General features: G+C 50.1%; 1 protein-coding gene across 1 annotated transcript in view; it reads right to left on the bottom strand.

Moving 5' to 3' along the window:
* The window catches only part of LOC125717805 (adenylate cyclase type 9-like), a 31,454-nt gene extending 11,605 nt beyond the window's left edge, over positions 1-19,849 (bottom strand). Inside the window, 5 exon segments of the mRNA XM_048991080.1 lie at positions 207-309; positions 758-1,023; positions 1,128-1,238; positions 1,762-1,949; positions 15,881-19,849. Coding sequence (XP_048847037.1) covers positions 207-309; positions 758-1,023; positions 1,128-1,238; positions 1,762-1,949; positions 15,881-17,690 — 2,478 coding nt within the window. The 5' untranslated portion in view covers positions 17,691-19,849.
* Positions 19,850-22,999: the final 3,150 nt, after the last annotated feature.

Genomic DNA, 22,999 nt, shown 5'->3' with positions numbered 1-22,999 from the left:
GCAGCTGCTATGCACTACACAGAACTACACTCTCCTGGTCAAGATGCAGAGAGTGGGGGGATATAAGAGGACTGGAGACAGATGAGAGGTGGAATGTAGAAGAGCAGCGTCAAACAGAATCCATAGCCAAATTGGGGGGGGGGGGGGTCAATCCACACGGAAAGAGCCCCCAAGGAACAGGAAGACACACACACACACACACACACCTCCTCCTGATAGCTGGTCCTGTAGGCTGATTCCAGAGACTTCTCCAGGAAGTTGAGGCTCACCCTGTTGATGGGAGGCTTGAAGAAGTAGTCCTTCATCAGACTGCCAGGAGGTGGGGGGGGGGCATCACAGAAAAATGGTGGTGGGGAGGGGGAAGCCAGACACCTTAAGTGAGCATAGAACCGCGTGGGCACTAGTGACAAACAGTTCCGCAGCGTTCTCTGGCATCTGTCCACCACCATGTTACATCATGCGAGACGGAAAGCAGCTGGAGCCCAGTGAGCACCAGCTGTACCAGCAGAACCCAACTGTACTGCGACAGCGAGCGCCCAGACCCTGCAGCCGGCACGGCACCGCGACAAGTGCCGTCTGGCGAGACTTCCACACGCGGCGAGAGTCGCCGGCATTTCACATATACCGTCCAGAGATCTATTTCGCTAATTAAGATCAGCAGGGAGTTTATTAATGCGAAGCCTAATAGAGACGTTATACACCCTCATACTCGCTGGCGTCGCAGCCAAAGCGTGACACGATTCTGCAGGCCGCTCACCTGTCCTCCTTGATGACATCCACGAAGTGAGCGTCGCTCCGCTCGCGGAAGTTCTTGGAGCGCAGCGGGATGAGGGCAGAGTGGTCCATCGTGCCCATGTCTGCTGCCGCACCGCCACCACCGCCGCCGCCGCCGCCCCCGCTGGCCAGCTTCATCTCCTTCTCCTGCAGCATCTCACACAGCGACGTCTGGCTGTTGGCCAGGGCCTGGCCCGCATGGGGGCTCAGAAGTCCATTCAGGGCCTTGGGACTCCGGCCTGGGGGCACCTGGGGGAAAACCGGGGGGGGGATGGGCGGGTGAGTCAGGTATTCTAACGGAGTCACAATGCAGCCACAACGCACCTCCCTGCCTAGGAAGGTGGAGCACTCGCCTTGCCACTGATGCCCTTGCGTTCGTCCTGACAGCCATTCTGAACTGCGCTTTCCTCTTGGACCCCATCCTCCCCAGGGATCAGCACCACACTGCAGGAGACGCATGGAGTCTGCAGGCACACGGACATGGGAGGAGGCACGTGAAACCTAGCCTGCATGTAGTCGGCACTTTCCGCAGGCCCAATGTGAGGACTCGGGTTTTCACAGCAGGGTTACTTTCACCCCATTTGGGGGTGGGAGCGATGGGAGCAAGACCCCCCCCCCCCTGCTCCTCAGAGACTGGGAATGAAGGTGCCGCGAGCTTCTCTGTGCGTCGTCCCGTTAATTACCCCAAGTCCTGCCAGGTCACTCAGCCTCCTGTCTCCATGCCCCCTAATTTGCTCCCGGCATATCATAATGAGTGCCCCTCCCCCCAGAAAAAGCCAGAGAGAGTGAGTGCGTGGGTCGGGGGGGGGAGGGTTGAAGGTAGCTAGAAGGAGGTGACTTGTCAAAGCAAGAGCGGTACCTTCATCAGCGTCTCCAAGGGACGGGAGCAAGGCTTACTAACCAGATGCACTCTGCCTGCAGCTGACCCGATTTCGATCTGATGAAGTCAGAGAGAGCAGTGGCTTCAGATCGTTCCACAGAACCCACCTCACTCTTAGCAGGGACATCCGCACAAGCAGAAGCACCAGCCACAGCGTTTGCTGGCCCGTCCGGGGTGTGGGCTCGAGGAGAGTGGCTCGAACTGTCTGGGCCACACTCAGAAGCGGTGGGCGCGATCTGAGAGCAGCTGCACTGCGCGTCGGGCCGACGTCCTGAGATCAGGTAGGTCTTCATCCCTGGAGGTGGGAGTTAAACATGAGGTTCTTATCGGGTTGGCCCAAATGGGTGTCTCTCCAATTTATCCCTAATTTATAATGTATTCATCATTGACCATTTGCAGTCTGTCAGTGGATGTCGGTTTGATTGGGCCGCAGGCTATCCATCGAGCCATGTTCCAAAGACACGTGCAAGACAGAATCGCCGGCCCTCGCTTGTGAAAAGCCAGCTAACCGCGTGTCTCTGGATCATGCTGCGTGGTCATCGGGTCACGCTCACTGCCTCAATCTAGACTGGGACCGAGGGCCAGGCTCTCTGAAAACGGAGTATCGGATCCGGAATAACGATTTTCACACCAGCGATGACCGGCCCCGGCACGCAGGAATGCATCCAAGAGCGACGTCTCCTCGCCATAAACCAAGAAAACCTACGAGGCAACTTAAGGGGAAGCTACAGAACCAACCAGCGTGCTGCCCGACGGCGACAGGCAGCAGGCAGGGCGCAGACTGAGGAAGGGACCCGCGAGTGATTTAGCAGCCGACGGAGGTGGGCAGCATTCCAGGCTCATTTCTGCTGTACATATTTAATCAGAATCGCCCAGCGCTGCCTCCATTTGCTGCACAGCATGAGAGCTCCAGCAGGAATTAAACTTCCCATAATCGACGGGCTCCCTCCCCCTGTAACTCAGAAGGCCACACCACCATCGACTGGACTTAGCCTGCTTTCTTTTGTAACGGGTGGAGTGCTAGTCAAGAAATTGCAGCATCCACTGGGAGCCACAGCAGGCCCAGACTCAACTACAGCAAACTCCCCCTGCAGGCAGGGGTCTGCAAGTGCAGCTGTACGAATCTGGACAGTGGGGCACTATAGTCCAACAGAACTGCTTGGGGAAGGTCCCTCAGAGAGGAAGGTGAGGAGGTCAGCAGAGTGAATCTGATTAAATGTGTGGTGTTCCTGTTCTACAGCAGGATGCACACACACAAGCTCCCCTTTTCAAAGGGGTATGAAAAGTACCCTTTCTGTCCGATTGAATGTGGCCACTGGCTGCTGCATGATGAGACATTAAAGTTCATAAGTAGACAGCAGTAGTATATAAATACGGCTGTCAAAATGGTGAAAAGCCCAATGAATCATACGATGACTCTCTATAAAGATGACGACACGAGCAATAATCAGAGCCCCACTTCATATCAGCTACAGTTAAACAGGTAAACACTTCACCTGACCCATGCAAATGCACGGACAGGGACTCATCGATCACCTACCCCCACGCGCTGTACTGTGACACCCCTCCTCGGCGACAGGGGTCACCGACAAACTACAGAGTCTCCTACCAGGACAACATACCAAAAACACACAAACACGCCCAAACAGACAATGGGTTTCTTTTGACGAGAGCCAGCCGGAGGGGCAGACGCTTCCTGGTCACAGCTTTGACAGTTTCCACCCCCCTCGTCGCCTACCCATAAGCCTTTGCTCCTTACCGTGCAAACACTGCAGGTTGCGGCAGCTAGGTAGGAAGCAGTTAGGCATGCCCCCCCCCCCCCCCACATTCTTGGTACAGGCGAGAACAAGACACCCGCCACAAACTCTGATAAGCCGTAAAGCCTGGGCACACTCTGATGTGTAATGGATAATAACGGAAATCATGCTGCAAGCACATTTAACATGGAATGAAACATGAGACGGATGCAAAAATGCTTGCGTTGTAATACTATTTCAACAAAAAGTCAAAACAATCTGGCAGCGAGCCCCAATCACAGATTCAGTTTTCCTTAAGAGGGGCAAGAAAGAGTGAAGACAACTGATTTTTAGCCTGAGCAGACCAGACCAGTGCAACACAGAGGGCCTTGACCCAAAGAGGAAACACCATTGATGTCAGAACAAAAATAAGAGGTGTAGAGGGCCGAGAGTAAAATCCACGCTCACGCCGCTGAAGGGGAAACAAACAGCTTACAGACCTGCCGCTCCCAGACCGCAGAACAGACCTGCCGCTATGCTACAGCTGCCTCTTACCACACAGTCAACAAAAAACAACAAGGAATGCCATGCATTAAATCCAGATTTCAGAACAGTCTACATAGCATGCGTGAGCAGCAAGGACAACAGTTGCGGCGATGACCGACTTTGCGATGACAGTGAGACAGCGACGCCGACGTGGTCTGTGCCGGCCAACAGTCAACAGACGGTGACTTATTCATGGCCAATGGACTGTAACTAGGGGAGGCCTAGAAGCGCAAAGGAGGGAGACTTACCAAAGGTTCTTTAATTGTTTTTCACTTAATAATAACGGTTAATTACCAAGGCAGCTGCAGTCTACTGTATTAACATGCGCCATCAGGACAGTCATGTGGCGGCCCCCTGACCCAAGACCCCACCCACTCCATCTGTACATACCAGAGTAGGAAGTCAGCTCAAGCTGCCTGGGTGGGGGGGGGTCTGGATGCAGAAGAGGGTGGCAGCTGGGGCGGGCAGGCCATGGCTACCCTGGGCCACCTCTTAGATCCGCCCCGGGAGCAGCAACCCTCCTTGCTGCCATTTGTGAAAAGGATGACAATTGCCAAGAAGACTGCAACACATCCATGATGATGTGACCCAAACCATCAATATCAAAGCACCTGCTTGCCAGTCACCTGCCCCAACACCACCACCCCCCATCTCTCACACCCCACCCCAGCAGTATGTGACCCAGATACTGTCCGCAAGCACTCAACGCAGAGGCCACTCACAGCACAATAGAAGCTACCAACCATCTCCAAAAGATATGGAGAGGTGAGGGCTGGACTCATCGCGAACGGTGTGCACACACAGTGAACCAGGGCTGCGAGTGGCACAACAACACATTCAATGCCATTTAACAAGCACAGTGAACAAGAGGGACAAGGACAAGGCCCCCCGCTAAACAGAAAGCAGCATGCAGCACGTGCGCACCAAGGTGACACATCCCGAGACACGGAGTGCGTCCGACAGCGACGATCTCATACGAGCACCAGGGTTCTGCGGTACGTGCCACGGCGCTCCCGCGAAAAAAGGTACAAGCAGCCAGGAACAGGTGGCGTGGTTTGCCGCCAGCTGGCTCCTTTCCTGCCCCCCCCATCAGTGCCAATGTCCGGGCCGGTGTGGGGCCAATGAAGGTGAGAGCTGGCAGGGGGGTGCAAGGCAGCAGCTTATTAAAAAAGAAAAAAAGGTCTGAGTACCAATGGCCCACTGAACAGTCATCTGAGCGAAAAAGAGGGCTGGAATCTTAGCAGGCGGACAGGAGAACAAGCCCCAGGCCACAAACAGGCGTAAGCATGAAGAAAAAAACCCAACAGGACCATCGGTGTCAGACACATTGCTGTCTGTCATCTACCTCCATAACATGCCAAAACAATCTATCAAGGCACCATACAGCAGCCAAGTACAATTTAAATAGATCATGTCTAGCTAGAGAAACATTTTTTTTAAACCTCACAGTCTACCTAACAGAGGGAACGGGGGATGCTGTCATGGATATTATTTGCTTCGACCTTCTTTTCTCTATTGGTGTTGTGCGAGACCAGCCAACTTCAACATTGAGTAAATCGGGATTATTGGGGATGTCAGAAGTGAACGGCGCACACACAAATCCCAAATCCGCTGAAGAGAGCCGTCACAGTAGCCTTTGGCTTGAAACAGAGGACAAATATCACAGTGTCTATATCGAACTGTTTTTGACACGACTCCAAATGAAAAGCAACACTACCTCTATTTCACAGCAGGACATTACATAAATGTGTGTTTTTATAGAGAGGTGTGGGTTCAGTTCAGCATGGCAAACTCCCCATTACAACCCCTGAACTGGGTGCTTCAATACTTCAAGATTCATATGACATATTTCTATGATCTCCTGGTAAAATCTATGTTTGAGAACATGTCTGTGAAGCTAGACAACATGATCCCACAAAGACTGCCACGACAAGTACCAAAAACATCGCAGTGAGTTGCTTTACTAGAATCCCCTAGATGTCTGGGAGTGGATTTCACCATTAAGTGCCTAACAGTTGGGCCACCAATGTAACCTGGCCAGGATTAACTCAAAATATCTGTGTGGAGCAATCTTGTAAGCTCACCACCTACTTGGTTAAAGGTGTGAATCAGACACAGTGCCATTTAGACAGTGGGCATGACGGGGAAAGATCCAAATTGATCAAGCTTTCCCAGTGAACACTGGTACTGGGACAGATGAACTCATCTGAAATGAATGAATTCAAATAGAAAAACTGCCGAGTAAGATCTGAAATTTTGGATCTAAATCGATATCTGCAAGGCCCCAAATCACTGCAGTGCCCCCTAAAGAGCTGTGGTAGCTGTTGTGGTGACCAGCTGCTGGACACCTGTGTCAAGGTAAGCTGTCAGGCTCTCAAAGGCAATGTTTTCTCAGTGGTCTCCTGAGGCAGCGGAGGGGACTCAACAGGCCAGAAGAGTTACGGTGAAGGGCGTCACAGAGGAAAAACCTTTAGCATGGGAGAAGCTTACAAAAAGAAAGACTATCAAGTGTCTTCAAGGATGTTATGAGAAAACCATCCAACACGTTATGGAGGAGATGGAAATTGCTTAAGCCGTGTTTAGCCAAAGTGAAGAAGTAATGACTAGCTCTGATCATTATCAGGGAAGGGAGAGAACACCCTGAGAAAGTCCAGGAGTCAGTGCTGGAAATTTCTGGTGAATGAGAGAATCACTGCAGCTAGAGTTGTTATGGTGGTCAGAGACCTGCAAGTGTAGATGAAATCTGTCTGGACATGTTGAAAGCTTTGAATGCTGGAGAGACAAGGTTGATATGCCTCTTTGATGTTCCATGGAAGGAGGGTAAAGAATCTCTGGACTGGCAAACAGGCAAGGAGGGCCAGAGGGTATGTTGCAACTACAGGGAGAACACACTCCTCAGCCTCCCTGAATAAGCCTAATCGTCAAACCTGGTATTCACAAGGAACATGCAGATTTACAAATTCCAGGCTTAGTTTTTCTCCATCAGTTGTGTGTGGGTGTCTCCATCACATTATAGTAAAACAGGGCACTAGGGCCACTTCTGCATGCTCAGCGGTCCCGGTACGAATGTAGCAATAGTTATGCCCACATACACGGCAGAGTCAAAGTCGTTTAGAGTAGGAGTTAAGCCCCTGGCAAGGGAGCATCTTGCTTATATTCTGCGATTTTCATGAACAGTAAGGAATAGTCAATAGGCTTGAAATTCAACCACTAAGAGCGACACCCCACCTATGTGCAAAAGTCGTTTTTATTTTGACTTAATGGGAACAGGAGGCTCCTGCATGAGCTTGAGCAGTTCAGTGTGGAGTGTGGAGAGGTGGTAATGAGAATTAGCGTCACTAAATCTTAGGGGCGCTCAGAAAAAAAATAAGATTCTCCAGCTCACCTGACAGCAGCCATCTGCCTAAAGTGAAGGGCTTTAAGTATATTAGCATCTTGTTCATGACTCGTGGTAAGAAGGAACAAGAGATCAACAAGCGAATGGGTTCAGCGGCTGCAGTTTTCCAGGAAATGAGCAGGTCTGAGATGGTGAAGCAGGAGTCAAGTCATCAGATGAGATTCTAAGTTTACCAATCAATACATGACCTACGGTCATATGCAGCGGGTAATGATCAAGGTCACAAGTGCAAGCAACTAAAATGAGATTTCTAAGCAGGGTTGCCAGGCTCAGGTCTCTGTAACAGATCCAGAGAAGCATCAACCTTCGAATCGAGTGACTCAGCTGAGATGCTCTGAGTAAGGATGCGACCCTGGTCTGTTCCCAAGAAAGCAGTCTTGGGCAAATCCCACTTGGCAGAGTCTCCGAGGCAGACTCAGGAGACAGCGGAGGGAGTAAATCTCCCAGATGGCTTGAAAATGTCTGAGGATCCCCAAGAACAAGGCTGCGGCCTTGGAAAGAGAGGTCTGGTATGACTGCCTCAGCATGCTGCCACCATAACCCTCATCAAAAGAATCACTATGAAAAATCAGGATGAAAACTCAATGTGAAGTGCTAAAGAATAAGAATTTCAATCCCCAAAATCCATCACTCGCCATTTCCAACAGCCCTTTCAGATCACGTTATGAGAGGGCGCATGCCCCTCATGAGAAAGCAGATGACTAAATATAACTAAACATATGGTAGCACTTCTCAGCCATCTTCTTGCACCAGCCTAACTTAATACATGTCTATATTTACAAGTTGTACTTTTGACTGACCTGGCCTTCCGAAATCTTCCTGAAACCCTCAGAGTTTGGCTGTCCCTGATGTAAAAGATCAGACGACTTTCGCTACGAATGACACGTCAAACTTTATGGGCTACACCACTGACGTCTTGCATATTGCAACCGAAATGTAAAGAATTCCCATGGTCCGTCATCCTCAGGGTGCCGTGGAGCTTGGGCCCGTCTCTCCTCCAGTCTCCTTCTCAGCCACCTAGACTATGCTCAGCCACCTAGACTATGTTCATCTGAAGAGCATATGTGGGATACAGGTCACCTCTTGTGCACGTATCACTAAATAGAAATACTACACACCCCCCTCGCTGCCCCCCCCCCCCCCGCAGAATCCAGATGTTCAGCGCTGCAGAAAGCACAAAACGCAGATAGTTTTCTCCTACAAGAAGTGGCGGACAGGGAACAGCCATTTCAATAAATGCTACCGACCTCCCCCTCAAACCTTCTGCTATGTCACAGCTGGACTTCAAGTTAGACCCCCCAGGCCTGTACAGGCTCCGTGTGGGTGTTCGCATGTGTGTGAATGCTGGCAGCCAACTCAAACACAGGCGTCACTGAAGGGCAGATCTGACATTTAATTTCCTTCTTAAGAGCCTGTTTCAGCACAACGGGAAACCCTGATATTAGCTATAAAACATTAAATGGGGGGCTACCTGGAAAGACGCCAGGATGCACCCACCACTTCAGGATTTGCATCACACCAGAAGGTGGGGGAAGGCAGCAACCAGACCGAGGGTCCTTCTCTCCAGGTATGACCACACTGCAACCTTGAAGCCTTCGCACATGATTACCCGGGGCTGAACCAGACCAAGAGCACCCCTGCTGTTTAACTGGTCCTCACGCCGCACAAGTTCCTTAATACATGGTACCACGTTGTACTCGAGCAGGTGTGGCCTGCTTACCCCAGTGCTTCCAGCCACAGCCGCTGGGGCGAGTGCCACACCGTGATTCAGCTGTGCCGCCGGGCGCGAACACAGAGCAGCAGTCATGAATCCATGGCGATGTTGACAGTTATTTCGAGCAGCCATGTCAGGCAACCGGCGTCCTGCAGCGTTCCTCCTACATTATTCGTGCAGCTGTTTAGCACACAACTGGCCCACAGCACCGCCCCCAACAGGCTACACTGAAGGCACCCATCTTTACACTTGGGAGGGGATCCCCTCCACTCCTGCATCTACAAATGCCATGATCTTTTTCTCAGAACACTGCCGTCCCTATTTTGCCAGTCACCAGTTAATACCCCCAATGAATAAATGTAAGGGAAAATGCCATCTGTGTAGCGCCTCCCTGCCCAGAGACAGCCGCAGCACAGACAGGACATGGCCTGGTCTGACAAACCACGCCAAGGTCGGCAAACTGACACGAGGACAGCTGTATCAACTCGAGGGGGCTTGTGAAACGACCCACTGAGTCACTTCCTGCCAAGCAGTCACATTGTTCGCTCAGGAAATGATGTCACAATACGAGGAATTTCAGAACATCTGCAGAGGTAGCTGCAAAAACTATACCAGCTTACCATATTTAAAAATAAATTATGAATGAATGAATTGAACAAATATATAAATTGATATATTTAACAGTCCTTTCCGGCAATTTATACAAAGATATTTATATGAAGACACCATGTGATACTTTATCCATGTTTATGCCTGCACTGATCTGTAATACTGCAATATAGGAAACAGAGGTCTGGGTAATCTAATCTCTTTGCCCAGGAAGTCAAAAGGACAGACAAACTCATTAATCCTAGGGAAAGATGGAGCCAAGAAATAGAGGTAAAAATCATATGGAGATCACTCCCATCAGCATCATCCACCATGCCATTAGTGCAAAGTAGTGCTTCCCAATCTGGTTCTGGGGACCTGCAGCTCTGTGAGCTGGAAGGGAGCAAAAAATGTGGACTGTCTGGCAGAAAGCTGGGAGGAAGCAAAAACATGGACCCCCTGTGGGTCCCCGGTGACTGGGAAACACTGGCGTAAAGGTCCTCTGTCAGAGTGTGAAGGCCCACTAGACCAGAATCAGAACATTCTGCTGTCTCCTGGAGACTGGCTTGTACCAAACTCCAAACCCGAGTCTCAAACCACTCACACCTGAAGATCATTAACACTCCAAACATTGGTAAAATGATTTAGCTTAAGTGATATTTTAAACACCCATGACAGTTCTTTTCAATCTCTGCATGAGCATGTTCAGTGTAGGGCTGCAACAATGCAACAACTAATCAACAACGTTGATAATAATTGGTAAGAAAAATAGATGACAATGTATTTTGCCATTGACCGGTTGCAGTTTTGCTGTCTTAACTATGCATAATGACATAACTCCCTAGCTATGCTAAGGCTGGTGTTAAGCCTAGTACATACTTCACTTTTCCGTTACAGTCCGCATATGGTTGTGCGTGCGGACTCTTGCATACATACTACATCAGTCTCTGGACGCAGACGTTTGCAGTTTGTGAAGCTCACAGCAATGGCATTCCTCCACACAAATACAGCCAGTGTAGTGAAATATGTAAACAGTTTTTTTTTTTTTTTTGAATCACCAAGAATTCAAAATGCCTAAATAGCGCTATTTTTGAAATTGTCAAAATACCATCTACCATAGTATAAACATTCGCAATCTTTGTTCCTGTCCCACTTTGTCACTTTAAATAGAAACTCTCTACACCGAGCCAAAGTTTTAATTACACTTTTAACTTTAAAAATACCAGCTGGTGTTTATTTTTAAAAAAGCCTTTGCATTTTTTTCTTTATAGCCCGTTTTTTGGCTCAGCTGATTAACTGGTTGATCACCTGACCACAAAATTAAATCGATCACCAAAAAACGCCCAAGACCTATCGCTCTGCTTTCCTTTTCAGTTTTACGCTGTGCGCCTCCTTCCCCTGACAGTGGAAAACGCACATAATTGAAACGCACCATTGCTGCAGGAGGGAAGCCGCCAAGGGACATAAATCAGAAGGTTCACCTTGGGAAACCCTCCAGGGTCCCAGCGAATCAGAGCTCAGGCTGCCTGCGGCAATTCAGCCACACCGTGCCTCCATCTCCAGCATCATGAGACCCAGAGAGACGAAACGGCAGGCACTGGGGTCAGGGCCGCCTGGAGTGTTACATAAAGGCCTCCATGGCCGAATGCAAGGTCGCCACAGGACGGCCCTCAACGGCACTGCGACACAGCCCCAAAGGGCACACAGCCAAAGCCTGTGGCGAACAGCAACGCCCTGGCATGGCTCATTTCCCACAGCAGCGGTGGGCGAGGGGGGCATGGCTGGGGCACCGCGCCGGTGGACTCACATCAAAGGCCTGCCAGTGTCCCCGAATGGCTTCTAACAGCAATCCCTGGCTCCATTTACCCCCAGCCAGAGACTAACATATAAGCTGACAGCACCATAAAATCTCGGCACCCCCCCTTCCTCGCACTCGGTCTCTCCCTCCCTTTCTCTCTCCTCCTTGCCCTCATTCCGCCTCAGTCTGTCTCCTCATTTGCCCCTCGTTAGTCATGCATCCCCCTTAAATCCCTCATTTCAGTCACGCTCCCCTCATTCCCCCTCTCTCCTCCCATCAGCCTCGCCATTCCCTCCTTCCCCTCATACCCTCCCTCAAGTCCTCCTTCCAATCATACCCTCCATCCAGTCCTCCTCCTCCTCCTCATTGCCTCCCTTCAGTCCTCCCTCCTCATTCCCTCCTTCCAGTCCCCATTGTTCCTCCATATAGTCTCTCCCTTTCCGTTCCCTCCCTACAGTCTCCTTCACCTCATTCTCTCCTTTACTTCCCATCCTGCTTTTTCTTACTCTAACATAAAAGGTGTTATGTCTTCCAGAAGCTTCTCAACCTTAAAACGCAACTGATATAGAGTAAAAAAATTTTTAAAAAAACCCCAGCTCACATGCCCAGGACACAGAGCACGCCTTAAGATGCGTATAGAACATTTCCAGTCAGCTACGTGGGCCAGACCAACCCTTCGGTTTCCAAAGACGCTGAGAGTCTGCCCCAGCCTCCCCCAGTACACTCCCCAGTCAGCACCCAGCTGAAACGCAGTGCTGGTCTTTAGCAGAGTGCTGCAACACCCCCACCCCACGTCAGTATAACCTCTGTGCTGGAATCATTTTTCTTCCTGAAGGTCACCGGTGTCTGCATTATTAGCTTCCACAGCAAAGAGCATCGCCAGAATCACAAGCAGCCGGCGATGATTACATAAACCCAGTTCCAGTTTGTAGAAATGGCTATGGGGAGGCTGGGGGGGGGGGTGCCATTTGCGTTCTAAAATTTCCATTGGTTTTCAGCCGCTTCTGAACACCTGCGCAGACAATAGCCAGAGTGTGCAGCCACAGAGCGAGACGGACCGGGACGCACAGCAGAGTTTCCACTCACACCGTGCTCTGGAGAGGGACGGGAGGGCCAAGCAGGACACCGGACAACTATTTGCTGGCACTAAGCACCAGCGAAGGGTGAAAATGCCCGTCTGGAGTCGAGGAATCGGGCTGCAAAGCACGCAATCTGAAACGTCTTCGCCTACGGCTGCTGGCACGGCCTGTCAGGTTGGCCTCCACAGCCATAAGGCAACCCGAGACAGCTCCCAGCCAGCATCCCACAAGGTCGCCACAAGGTCACGCATCAGGCCAGACATCCGGGACAGAGAGCTCTCAGGCAGCACAGAACGGTGATGCACTCTCACCAGGGTTATCTTGGTCTGTTTTTCTTAGTTGCTGTGAACATTCTCGGTTTGTAAAATGCACACGTGCATGACAATCGGCAAGAGCTTAGCAGAAGAGTGGACACCAACAGACGGACCAGAGGCCATTCCAACACTATGGACCAACCACCACAATACGGCCAATTCTGTAATGGGGGAATCCCTGCACACTATGGCACACGGAAGGTGGGGGGGGGGGGGGGGTTACAGAGAAAAAAAATAGATAATTATGATCACTGATCCCAGTAAGCTCGAGAATCAGGAGCATGATCTCACAGCTAATACTCCCACAATAAATAAACCTTCCTATATAATTAGAGTTTGAGGGAAAAAAGGTACCAAATGAGATACCCCCTTTCTGAAAAGGATCTGTATGTTTCCTGACTGTAAAACCGAATCTAATTATCCATTCAACCAAACCATCGTTCTGAATAAATCAAATCAGTCTTCCTTAATGAATTGTTTTAGTAATTTCATTTACAACACAATACGGGTCAAATGCCCCCATGAAATAAGGGAAAAGGAAAATATCCAGGGCAATAGCGCGAGATTAACTATGTGACACCCCTGTGAGGTTAAAACCCGATCACATCCTCCTCCAACAGCAGTCAATGTTCAGTTCATCTCTTAGACTTGGTGAGGTGAGAACCTGATGTCAGTCTCATTCCCGCGCCTTCTCGCCGACATAAAGCAGCCAGCCGTCACCAAGCAGGCCCAAACCGCATCACCCAGCGCCGAAAGGCCGCAAATCCCCGGACGCACGCTCAGACGTGTCACTCCGACACCTGGCCACTGCTTATGCCGTTCGGGGGGGGGGAGCACCTGCCGACTTCTGCATTATCGCCGCTGCTCTCGCACCTCGCGGGTGACAACTGCAGGGCCAGCCGGGGTAACAAGTGCCTACCTTGCAGTCACGAACCCCCCACGGGCCCAGCCAGGACGTCACTATGCACACCCTCTGAGCCTGAAATACAACAGCCTCCAGCCTGGAAGGGGAAACGACAGGAAACTGACCCAGTTTCCACCATTTTAAAACTGGAACAAAGAAGACGGCAGCCGGACAGATTGAGAGCAAGTGTCCATCTTCCCGATAGGGGGCTGCCTCAGAGAGGGCGAGGAAAACGTTCTGCATCCTCACCCATCCTGCCGGTTCCCCAAGCAACCTGCTTCCGAGTTTTTTTTCTTTGGACAGAGCCTGAATGTACCAACCATCACTCTTTAACAACACCCAGCAACAATTATTAAAGATCTACCAGCTGAACATTCACCTAAATACCGGCGGAATCGTTTTTAAAATCAACTCAATCAGGGACATATTATGGGCTAGTAAGTCAAACTACATATCAACAGCATGTCTGTTACAAAGAGACACCAGGAATAAACAGGAATTACTCGGTACTCGATGTCCTGAGTCATGACTCCAGCTGCACTGGCAGGGTAGTCTGTCACTTCTCAGTCCATTATAGGTTTACTAAGGGAGAGGATATATAGCGCCAGATCACAACAGAAGTCATTTAAGGTTTCCTTTCCTATAGAACAGGTCTATGCATTGTCCTTTTATTAAGCAAACTAAATAGCATTAGGTTATTTATCTTATTTACACAGCAGCTTGTTATTTTTTGTCTCTACACGGTCGCACATTTACAGTTATTTTCTGCTCTCTGTATCACGCGTGGCGGAGTTCAGCCCCGATGCGCACGTACGGACACGTGCGCGCACACACACAGGTGAGCACATTCCCAGCAGCGGACAGAGAGCGCGCGTCGGACAATATGTCGCATTAACCACCTGAAAAGCAGACAAAAATGAACAGGGTAATAAATACGTTCACAATGGGATTTTCTGTTTTAAACTACCACTATTTTAAGCTATCAGCTATCACTTTTAAAGCCTAAGAGTTAATGTATTTGCAGGTCAAGACAAAACATCCGCAATAGGCTGCAAGGAGACCATCTAGCAGCCTGCATGCGGATTTCAATAAATGGTCCAGACGTTTCTGACTTCCCATATCAAGGGGCTCTAGGAATGTTCTTCCAGAAGCCCAGGAAGATACACTGCACCGTTTGTGGATAATTGTCATGAAAAGAAATGTTCTGATGTTTAGTTCAGTTGTTATATTGACTGCCATCATTAAAAGAAACACATGAACACCATGAATCCTGTCGGTGTTCGTCTGTCCCCCCCCCCCCAAAGCTGTAAACCTAGGGCAAACACTGACATCTGATGATTATGATGCTGGGGGTGCTGCTGTACCCTCCTGGGCATCCAGTACACATGAGCTGGTGAGTAGCCCACAAAATACCTATTAGTGATCGGAGAAATTAATTGGTGCTAACCAACTTTTATCACTGCTATGCACCCCCCCCCCCACTTTCAAAAACGTTAACCACTAAATGCCCCCTGAATGTGTATGTGTGGGTATTAAGAACAGAGCCCTAGAGAGCAGAATCCTGGATGTGTGTGTGTGTGTGTGTGTGTGTGTGTGTGTGTGTGTGTGTGTGTGTGTGGACTCACCACATTATTTTACTTCTCATTCATTAAAAGGTGGCCGACTACTGCGCTGGATTTTCCAAACCCCCCCCTCCCCCAAAATGGTTCCAAGCCCCAGCATCTGATGGGATGGGAATTCACAGTCGCAAGTTTATATTATTCACCGGGATGAGTTGAGGGAAAGGATCAGCAGAGGAATCATGAGAACAAAAGGGAGCAGCCATTTACGTGCTGCTCATCTAAATGGAGGTGGTCAGGGACTAACTACAGTCAACTTCCATAAAGCCCCACATCCCATATTCACCTCTGCACCTGCTATTCAATGGAAGAGAATGCCTGGGTTCAGCAGCTGTTCACCTCAAACTGAGACACCTTATTATTAAAGCATAAAACTTAACCTGCAGCCAATAAGATTAATGCACAGCCCTGATTGGTTAGTCAAAGCAACATCACTTCCTGTAGAGCCATACCACAAGCTACAGTAGATCTCCCCACCCGTCAGACTCCCAATATACCCCCCACCTCCCCCCAGCTGCCCAGAACCCTTACCTTTGAGCTGGTCTGTGACCACGCTGTGGCCAACACGCTCCGTCACCCGGCCATCCTCACACTGATAGCGGTCGTCCAGGAACCGTGAAGTGGCCTCGGAGATGTGCACCTTCCCGGCCACACCCAGTTGCTCCATGAGGTTGGCCAGGTTGACGTCGTTGGACCAGACGTCGAACTTGAAGCGCTTCATCCCCAGGATGCCACAGAGGACAGTGCCTGTGTGGACACCCACCCGCATATCTACCATCTCTCGTGTCTCCCGGCAGAACTGCTCGATGGCCTGGATCATGCCCAGGCCCATCTCGATGCAGCAGTAGGCGTGGTCGGGTCGCGGCTCAGGACAGCCGGCCACGCAGTAGTAGCAGTCGCCCAGCGTGCTGATCTTCTCACAGCAGGTTACCTCGCAGAGGCGGTCGAAGCGACCGAACAGGTCATTGAGGAGGCCCACGAGCGCATGGGCGGACTTGTTGGCGCTCATGCGGGTGAAGCCCACGATGTCGGCGAACAGGATGCTGACGGGATCCATGCGGCGCATGTTGAAGGGCCGGAAGATGATCTGACCCCGAGGGATGGAGGTCTTCTTGCGCTTGCCACCCTTGGGACTGGCAGAGGCAGCGGCGGCCATGGCAGTGGAATAGCGCTTGACCGAGTTCTCGCCCTCGTCGTCACCCTGCTTCATGAGCTCGTCGGCCACACGCCGCGGCATCACCGAGTGGATCATGCGCTCCTTCAGCGCCTTCTCCACCTCCAGGTCTTTGCCGTGCATGATGGCCTGTCCCACCTTGAGGAAGGTGCTGCGCGAGCGGACCTCGGACATGATGAAGAGGTGCACGCCAATGGCGTGTGCACACAAGTGCAGCAGCGCCTTGGCTGGCACTAGCCAGCGCAGGGTGGCCCAGTCCGACTCGGAGAGATTCAGAAAAGCAGCACTATCCCTTCGGGCCAGGTGCACCCACCCCAGTGCCTCGAACAGCACGGAGTAGACCAGCCCCAACAGCACGCAAGCATACAGGCGAATGTGGAGCACACTGTAGAGGAGGAGCAGCACCTCCATGCACAGGGAGAAGGTGCCCACGGGGGAGACACAGGGGGTCAAGGAGCTGGCTTCTGAAGGGGTCTCGGCCGTGCTGAGATTCCCACTCCAAAGGACCCCGCTGCCCTCATCCGGAGGGCTCCTCTCGGTGTCCTCGAAGCTGGCTGCCTGCATCTGCGATGCCAGCGTGAGGGCAAAGGCCACGGCGATGAGCAGCAGCGAGGCCTGCCTGTAACTGCGGGCATACAGGTGGGTGAACGTGAAGAGGAAGAGGAGAAGGCAAATCAGCAGGAAGGCAGCCGTGGGCACGAGGAAGGCGCTCAGGCTGCAGTGGGCAGAATTGGCACCAAAGTAAGTGCCCCAAAGGAGACTGGCAACGGCCAAATATGACAGCACGTAGCGGAAGCGCCGCTGCGTCTGTGGGAAACACCTCTCCTGGCACGCCTCCTCCAGGATGGGCGAGTCGAACCCAGGGTCCCAGAACTGCCCGTTGGACCTCTCAAAAAGCTGCGGCATTTTTCGCCGACCACGGTGCCCTTTGACTATGACCCTCCGCACGCCTGACTCCCCCGAGCTACAGCTGGATGAGATGCTGTACTTGCAGTGCTTGGATCCCCCTGCCCCCCCACCACCGGTGCTGGTGGCCCCTACATTGTGCTGCTGCTGCAGCTGCTGTTTGTGTGCCTTGCTGCTGTTGATCCGCACGGACGCCACGCCGTCCCCACTGGAATCGCAGCTGACCTCCGTGTTGTGCAGGAGCAGCTGGGGCGAGGCCATGTTGCTGTATTTGAGGGAACGGAATAAGGCAGAAGAATTATCGGGAGTGGAGACCGGTTTTGAGGTGAAAAATTTCCCCACAGTACTGTGGTTCCACGATGAGACAAGTACAAACGTAGCAGAAAACGACAAGGGAATCACCCGGGAGGGGGGCCGCTGTGTAAGCGGCTCTTCCACTTGAAGAGCGTCCCAGAGGTTTCAATAGTTCATTACTTCTCCTCCAATGACGTCAACATCCACATTCCTCCACCTTCCTCTGCTGTGAAGCGCCGCGGTCGCTCAATGGCAGTAAGCTCCACGGTCGGGGCTGTGCTAAAGGTCTCACTCCGCGGAGCCGGCAGCCAATCCTCTCTGGGCGACGGGCGGTCCGTTCATCCTTCCGCGGCAAAAATCAGACAGCGAAGGCGGTTAGTGGAGGTCCGCCGAGACACTGGCGCCCGTGGCAGCTCGGCCGGCGGAATAAGGCACGCAAGCCGCCGCCTCTCCCGCGCCTCGCGAGCCTCGCACGCTTCACCTTTTCCAGTTCACTGACATCAAAATCCCACAGCAAACCGCATCCACGTCTCATATTTCTCCGACTCCCCGAATATCACTCAGTGTTTATTTTCGTCCAAATGCCTCGTCCCTTCCGAATTATTTTCAGATACAAAAAAGACAGTAAAAAAAAAAGATAAATACCTGTCCGCAAAGTTACCAAAGACGCAAAGTTGCCAAGTTTACATGCATTTATACGCTTCCATTGACATCCGACGCCCCTTGCAGGGAAAGACCTGCACGAAATAGCTCCGGAGAAGATAACGCGTCGTTTTTCCCTTTTCCTGGACGCTGTCTGAACTGAACACGGACACTTCGCATCTTAATAAATTAAACCTCTGCCTCCACAGTTTTCATATCAATGCAACTTTCCCGGCTCGCCCTTTACGCGACAGACTAGAGCCTTATGGGCAGTTGGTTGTAAGTGAGGAGCAACAATTCGTTATTGCTGTGTTAATATCTAAAGGCTGATATGTGAAACAGGCAGCCGGAGCCCGTTAGGCTAAATGCACATGCCCCCCCGCCGCTACAGAGAGGGCCTATTCGGAAGTATTCCCATGGCAAGAGCCCCGTCCTTTCCTGATATCCCTCTCCGGATCTCTCTCGGCTGGTATGCCAAGTTCATGCAGAGCACGGTTAGATGAAACCCTGCAATCCGAAGACGACAACGTGGTAAATATAATTAGGGTGACAGCTCCGAAAATAGCATTAAAAATAGCGGCGGTATCCCTATATTTGTACCCCACGCGCACAAATCTTAGAAATAATCAGCTATAATTAGCCCACTAACCGGTATAATTGAAAATGCACATTACTATGAAAAATAATCGCCATTATAAATCGATATTAATGTGTAAATTCCATTACCAGGCGGCTCCAATATTTGTGCTGCTATCAAGATATGTTTGTTTCAACAGTCCCACGAAAGGCTCTGAAAAAAATGAGCATCAAACTTCAGTACTACGTATGCATAAAAAAACGTGGAGGAAAAAAATCGGCTCCCGTATGAATTCCCTTATGATTCCGACGTGCGGCTATAAAGTTCTCTCAGGCCACGATCCCACTCTCCAGACAGCAGACAGCAAACGCATGGAAAGATAAGGCTTAATTGCAAGCCCTCCCCTGCCCCCCAGTCTCCCTCCGCTCTTGAACTCCGACAGGAAAGTGCACCGTCGGTCCTGCGTCTCGAGCCAGAGCGCACCGACTGGGCACGAGGACGATTTTCACGTTTAGAAATCTTTCAGTTTCGAGTTGGTCTGCTCCTCGCTTCTGTGCATGATCGGGCACCGTAGCAGCACCGCGCCGGGCTCTTCTCCTTATCGATTACCTTCTGCCCCGTTTCCCGGCCGTGCCCATGTCACTCCGTCCGGGGAACGCTGGCTCGGAACGGTAGCTTCATCTACCCGAAGGGGGACGACGGAGCCGCGGCTGCCACCATCTTCTCGGAGATTTCTCAATTCGCAGCCCAGCGGCGGATCTCGTGTGTGCGAGCAGAGAGCAGCTACAGTAATGCAATAGAGGGGAGGGGGCGAGATGGGGATACGTGCACGCACTTGGGAGAGAAAGTGGAGGGTGGCGAGCACGCATTCAAATGGAGGTGGGGTGTCAACTTTTTTCCCTCCTTACTGAACCGCATTGAATGCGTCCGAGCGCGCCCCCACCCTTCTGCTTTCTATACTAATTTTTATTTTCGCTGCTTCAACAGGGTCTCACACACGGAGACGTAGGTTGGCGAGGGAACCTCGAAGGTGCACTTTTCATAATAATGTGCATTAATCGTATATTAAATGTACATTGTATGTGACACGTATAAGTATATCTACCCATATGTGGTCTCTCGCTGTTCGCTCCGTTTTGGATGAAAAGAGAGTCGTAAATATTTCCTATTATGTCTAAGTGGTTGCTCTGGCGTCAGTGGAAGCAAAACAGTTTCCATGAAAAGAGCAGCCAGCTCTTTGACGCAGCATACTACGGGAAACGCACATTCGTGATTGAATCTCATCGACCTCCACTAGGAAAAAAAATGCCTATCAGGAATGCCTGCCGAGAAGCGGAGCAGCACTGGTCCCGTGTCAAACCTACCAACTGCACTTGGAGACCAACTGTATTCAATGAAATGAGTCATATTTATGGATAGTCATACATTTCAGAAAATTAGAAAAAAATATCTACGTGCAGGTTATTTAGTCAGCCTTAACCGTAAACTGTTAAATTTTGTGTGTGTTCTTTCTTGGGAAATTAAAATGGAACTTTAAATTTGAACCAAAACCCATAAATGAAAACCAAACTGTCATCTGATGCTCCTTAAAGGGCCCGTGAGTCACGTACAGGCACCTTCCAGTCAAGGAATGGTTATATGACCATGCAGCAGTACTGGCTCATAATCAGCACCTTACAAAGCATCTGGCACAGTGTCTGCACTTCTGTGATAGTGGTCGGGGTCTGCAGTATCTCCTCCAACAGACCCCCACCTTCTCCTCACGAAGACAGAAGCCCGTTTCCCTGCCCTGTCTCAGCTGGCCCCGATTCCACACTCCAACCGGGATCCGAGGTCGGCGTGAGGACGATCTCCGCAAGCAAGAAAGTAGGTCTGCGGAATTCCAATCTTGTCACGGTTATTAAAAGCAAAATACACACTCGTTTGCTCACTTTTGTTTATTTGCTGCCAGGTAAATATTCTTATCAGTTGCAATAACGGCCACTATATAAAATATTGAATGAATAGACTAGCGGGTTATTCTGCCTCGTTTGGAAATTTAGTGAGGAAAGGGCACAAAACATGAAATTTAGGGAGTTACAATCCTGAGTTTTACAGAAAGAACATGGCAATTTATCTCTGACAGGACGTCTGGCAGACTAAAGCAGTTCCATACCGTTAACTCAGTGTCCATCTGTCCATTTTCCATGACAGCTTATCCCAATGATAAGCTTATCCTACAGTGAGCTCCAAGCCTGGATCAGGAAATATGGTAATGCCTACCCAGGATGGTACGCCTGTACATTGTAGGGCACTTACACATAATCACTCACTTACATAGAACAGTTCACCAAAACTGCGTATGAGTGTAAACCCATGCACACATGGAGAGAATGTGTGCACTATGTACAAACAGAGATTTGGCCTGAACGTATAGCCATGAAGGCGTGAGGTCATCGTGCTGTTTGACTGTATATCTGTAGATGTTTGGGATGGTGTGTTTCGGGTCTGGAGCTTGGGGGAAGCACATGAAAGCTCCAGTGCAGATCAGCTGGAGGGGGCGCATGTTCACGTAGGTGGAGGGGGGGGTCAGGTCCAGGTGATAACGAGGCGGAGGCCTCAGCAAGTACCCAGGATTTACGATCCCCGATGTCTGATGAAAAACATGTATGTCCAAAAATCCATTCTTTCAGGATTGTGTAAAAACCGTTCGGTTTCCTCAAAACCTACTTTACGAAATAAACCTAAAATGACATAATGAGACACCCATAGCACCAGAAATAGAAACCCTGACAGCTATTAGCGAGCAGTTTAATGTTTCAAAGGGACTTGTGTGGATTGTCGTCAGCTAATGTGGACTTGCATGGTTTCACTAGTATTTCCGCATTCCAGTGGCGCACGGTCAGTTCCAGTCTCATCTCCATTTTCATTATATTGGAAGAACTCAGCTGGTTATCGGCCTCTAGTCTTAACGTTTGGACATGATCAGCGCCCTGTTGTACTGTACATTTGCCATCACAGGAAGTTCCCCATATGAGATAGAGAGACGACTTCATAAAGTGTCTTTGTATCGGACAATTAGATGTCAAACATTATCACCGGACAGACGAAAGGGCGTATTGCATCTATAGTAAAAAGCCTCAATCGCCAAAGGTGGACATAAGCAGTTTTCATCAGACAGTGACGATTTATTAAGTCATATTGTATTTTTGTGTGGCTACTAGGTTTGTATTATGATTTCTTCGGCCCCATAAACATATTAATAATAATAATAATCTTTATTTATATAGCACTTTATATATGGAATGCAGCTGGAAGTGCTTCACATATGAGAGGGAAACACCAATAAATACCGAGGATCATTTGTATTTTTTCACCAAGACGCTGAGAAAAGGAGATCCCAGGGCCATCTCTGATGTCATCAGGCATCAGCCGGTTTGATGATGATGTCACTGACTTGTATGTTACTCCTTTGGGAATCAGGGAAACCTCAAAGGAGGAGGAGCCTGTGGGGGATGTGTGGGAGGAGCAGCGATCTAGGAAGCAGGCTTATGATTGGTCAGTCTGAATCTTGGACAGGCGGGGTCACTCTATACAAGAGAGACACTTCGCATGAAATGCTTTAGGGATATCGATGAGTTACACTGCAGAGTCGGCATGGACAGGGACACCAGCAGTTGTAACGTAATACAATTTTTTAAGTAGTTTACCGTGTACAAATATACAGAGAAACACAATACTGTCACATTCAGTCGCAAATCTTTATTATTGATAACCTTGCCTCATCAAGTTTAATTCAAGACACTTTTAAATTGACAAAAGTGTTAATTATCATTACACGCTGAACAGCTCTGTCTTAATGTAAGATCATGATATTACTATTTACCTACTGTTATCTTTTGTTTCTTGTACAGAGCACCGTATATATCTCAAAATAATAAGCATGCAGGCTTGTTTTTCTGTGTCTCTGAATACTAATTTCACTTAACTTAGCTATTTATATGCTTCTGTACTTTGCAAACTGAAGGGAATCTGTACGAATCTGTACGTAATCTGTATTTTTGAACGAGTTTAAGGC

Source organism: Brienomyrus brachyistius, chromosome 22 (assembly GCF_023856365.1).
Source record: "Brienomyrus brachyistius isolate T26 chromosome 22, BBRACH_0.4, whole genome shotgun sequence".
Lineage (NCBI taxonomy): Eukaryota > Metazoa > Chordata > Actinopteri > Osteoglossiformes > Mormyridae > Brienomyrus > Brienomyrus brachyistius.
This window is presented reverse-complemented; position numbering and strand designations above follow the sequence as displayed.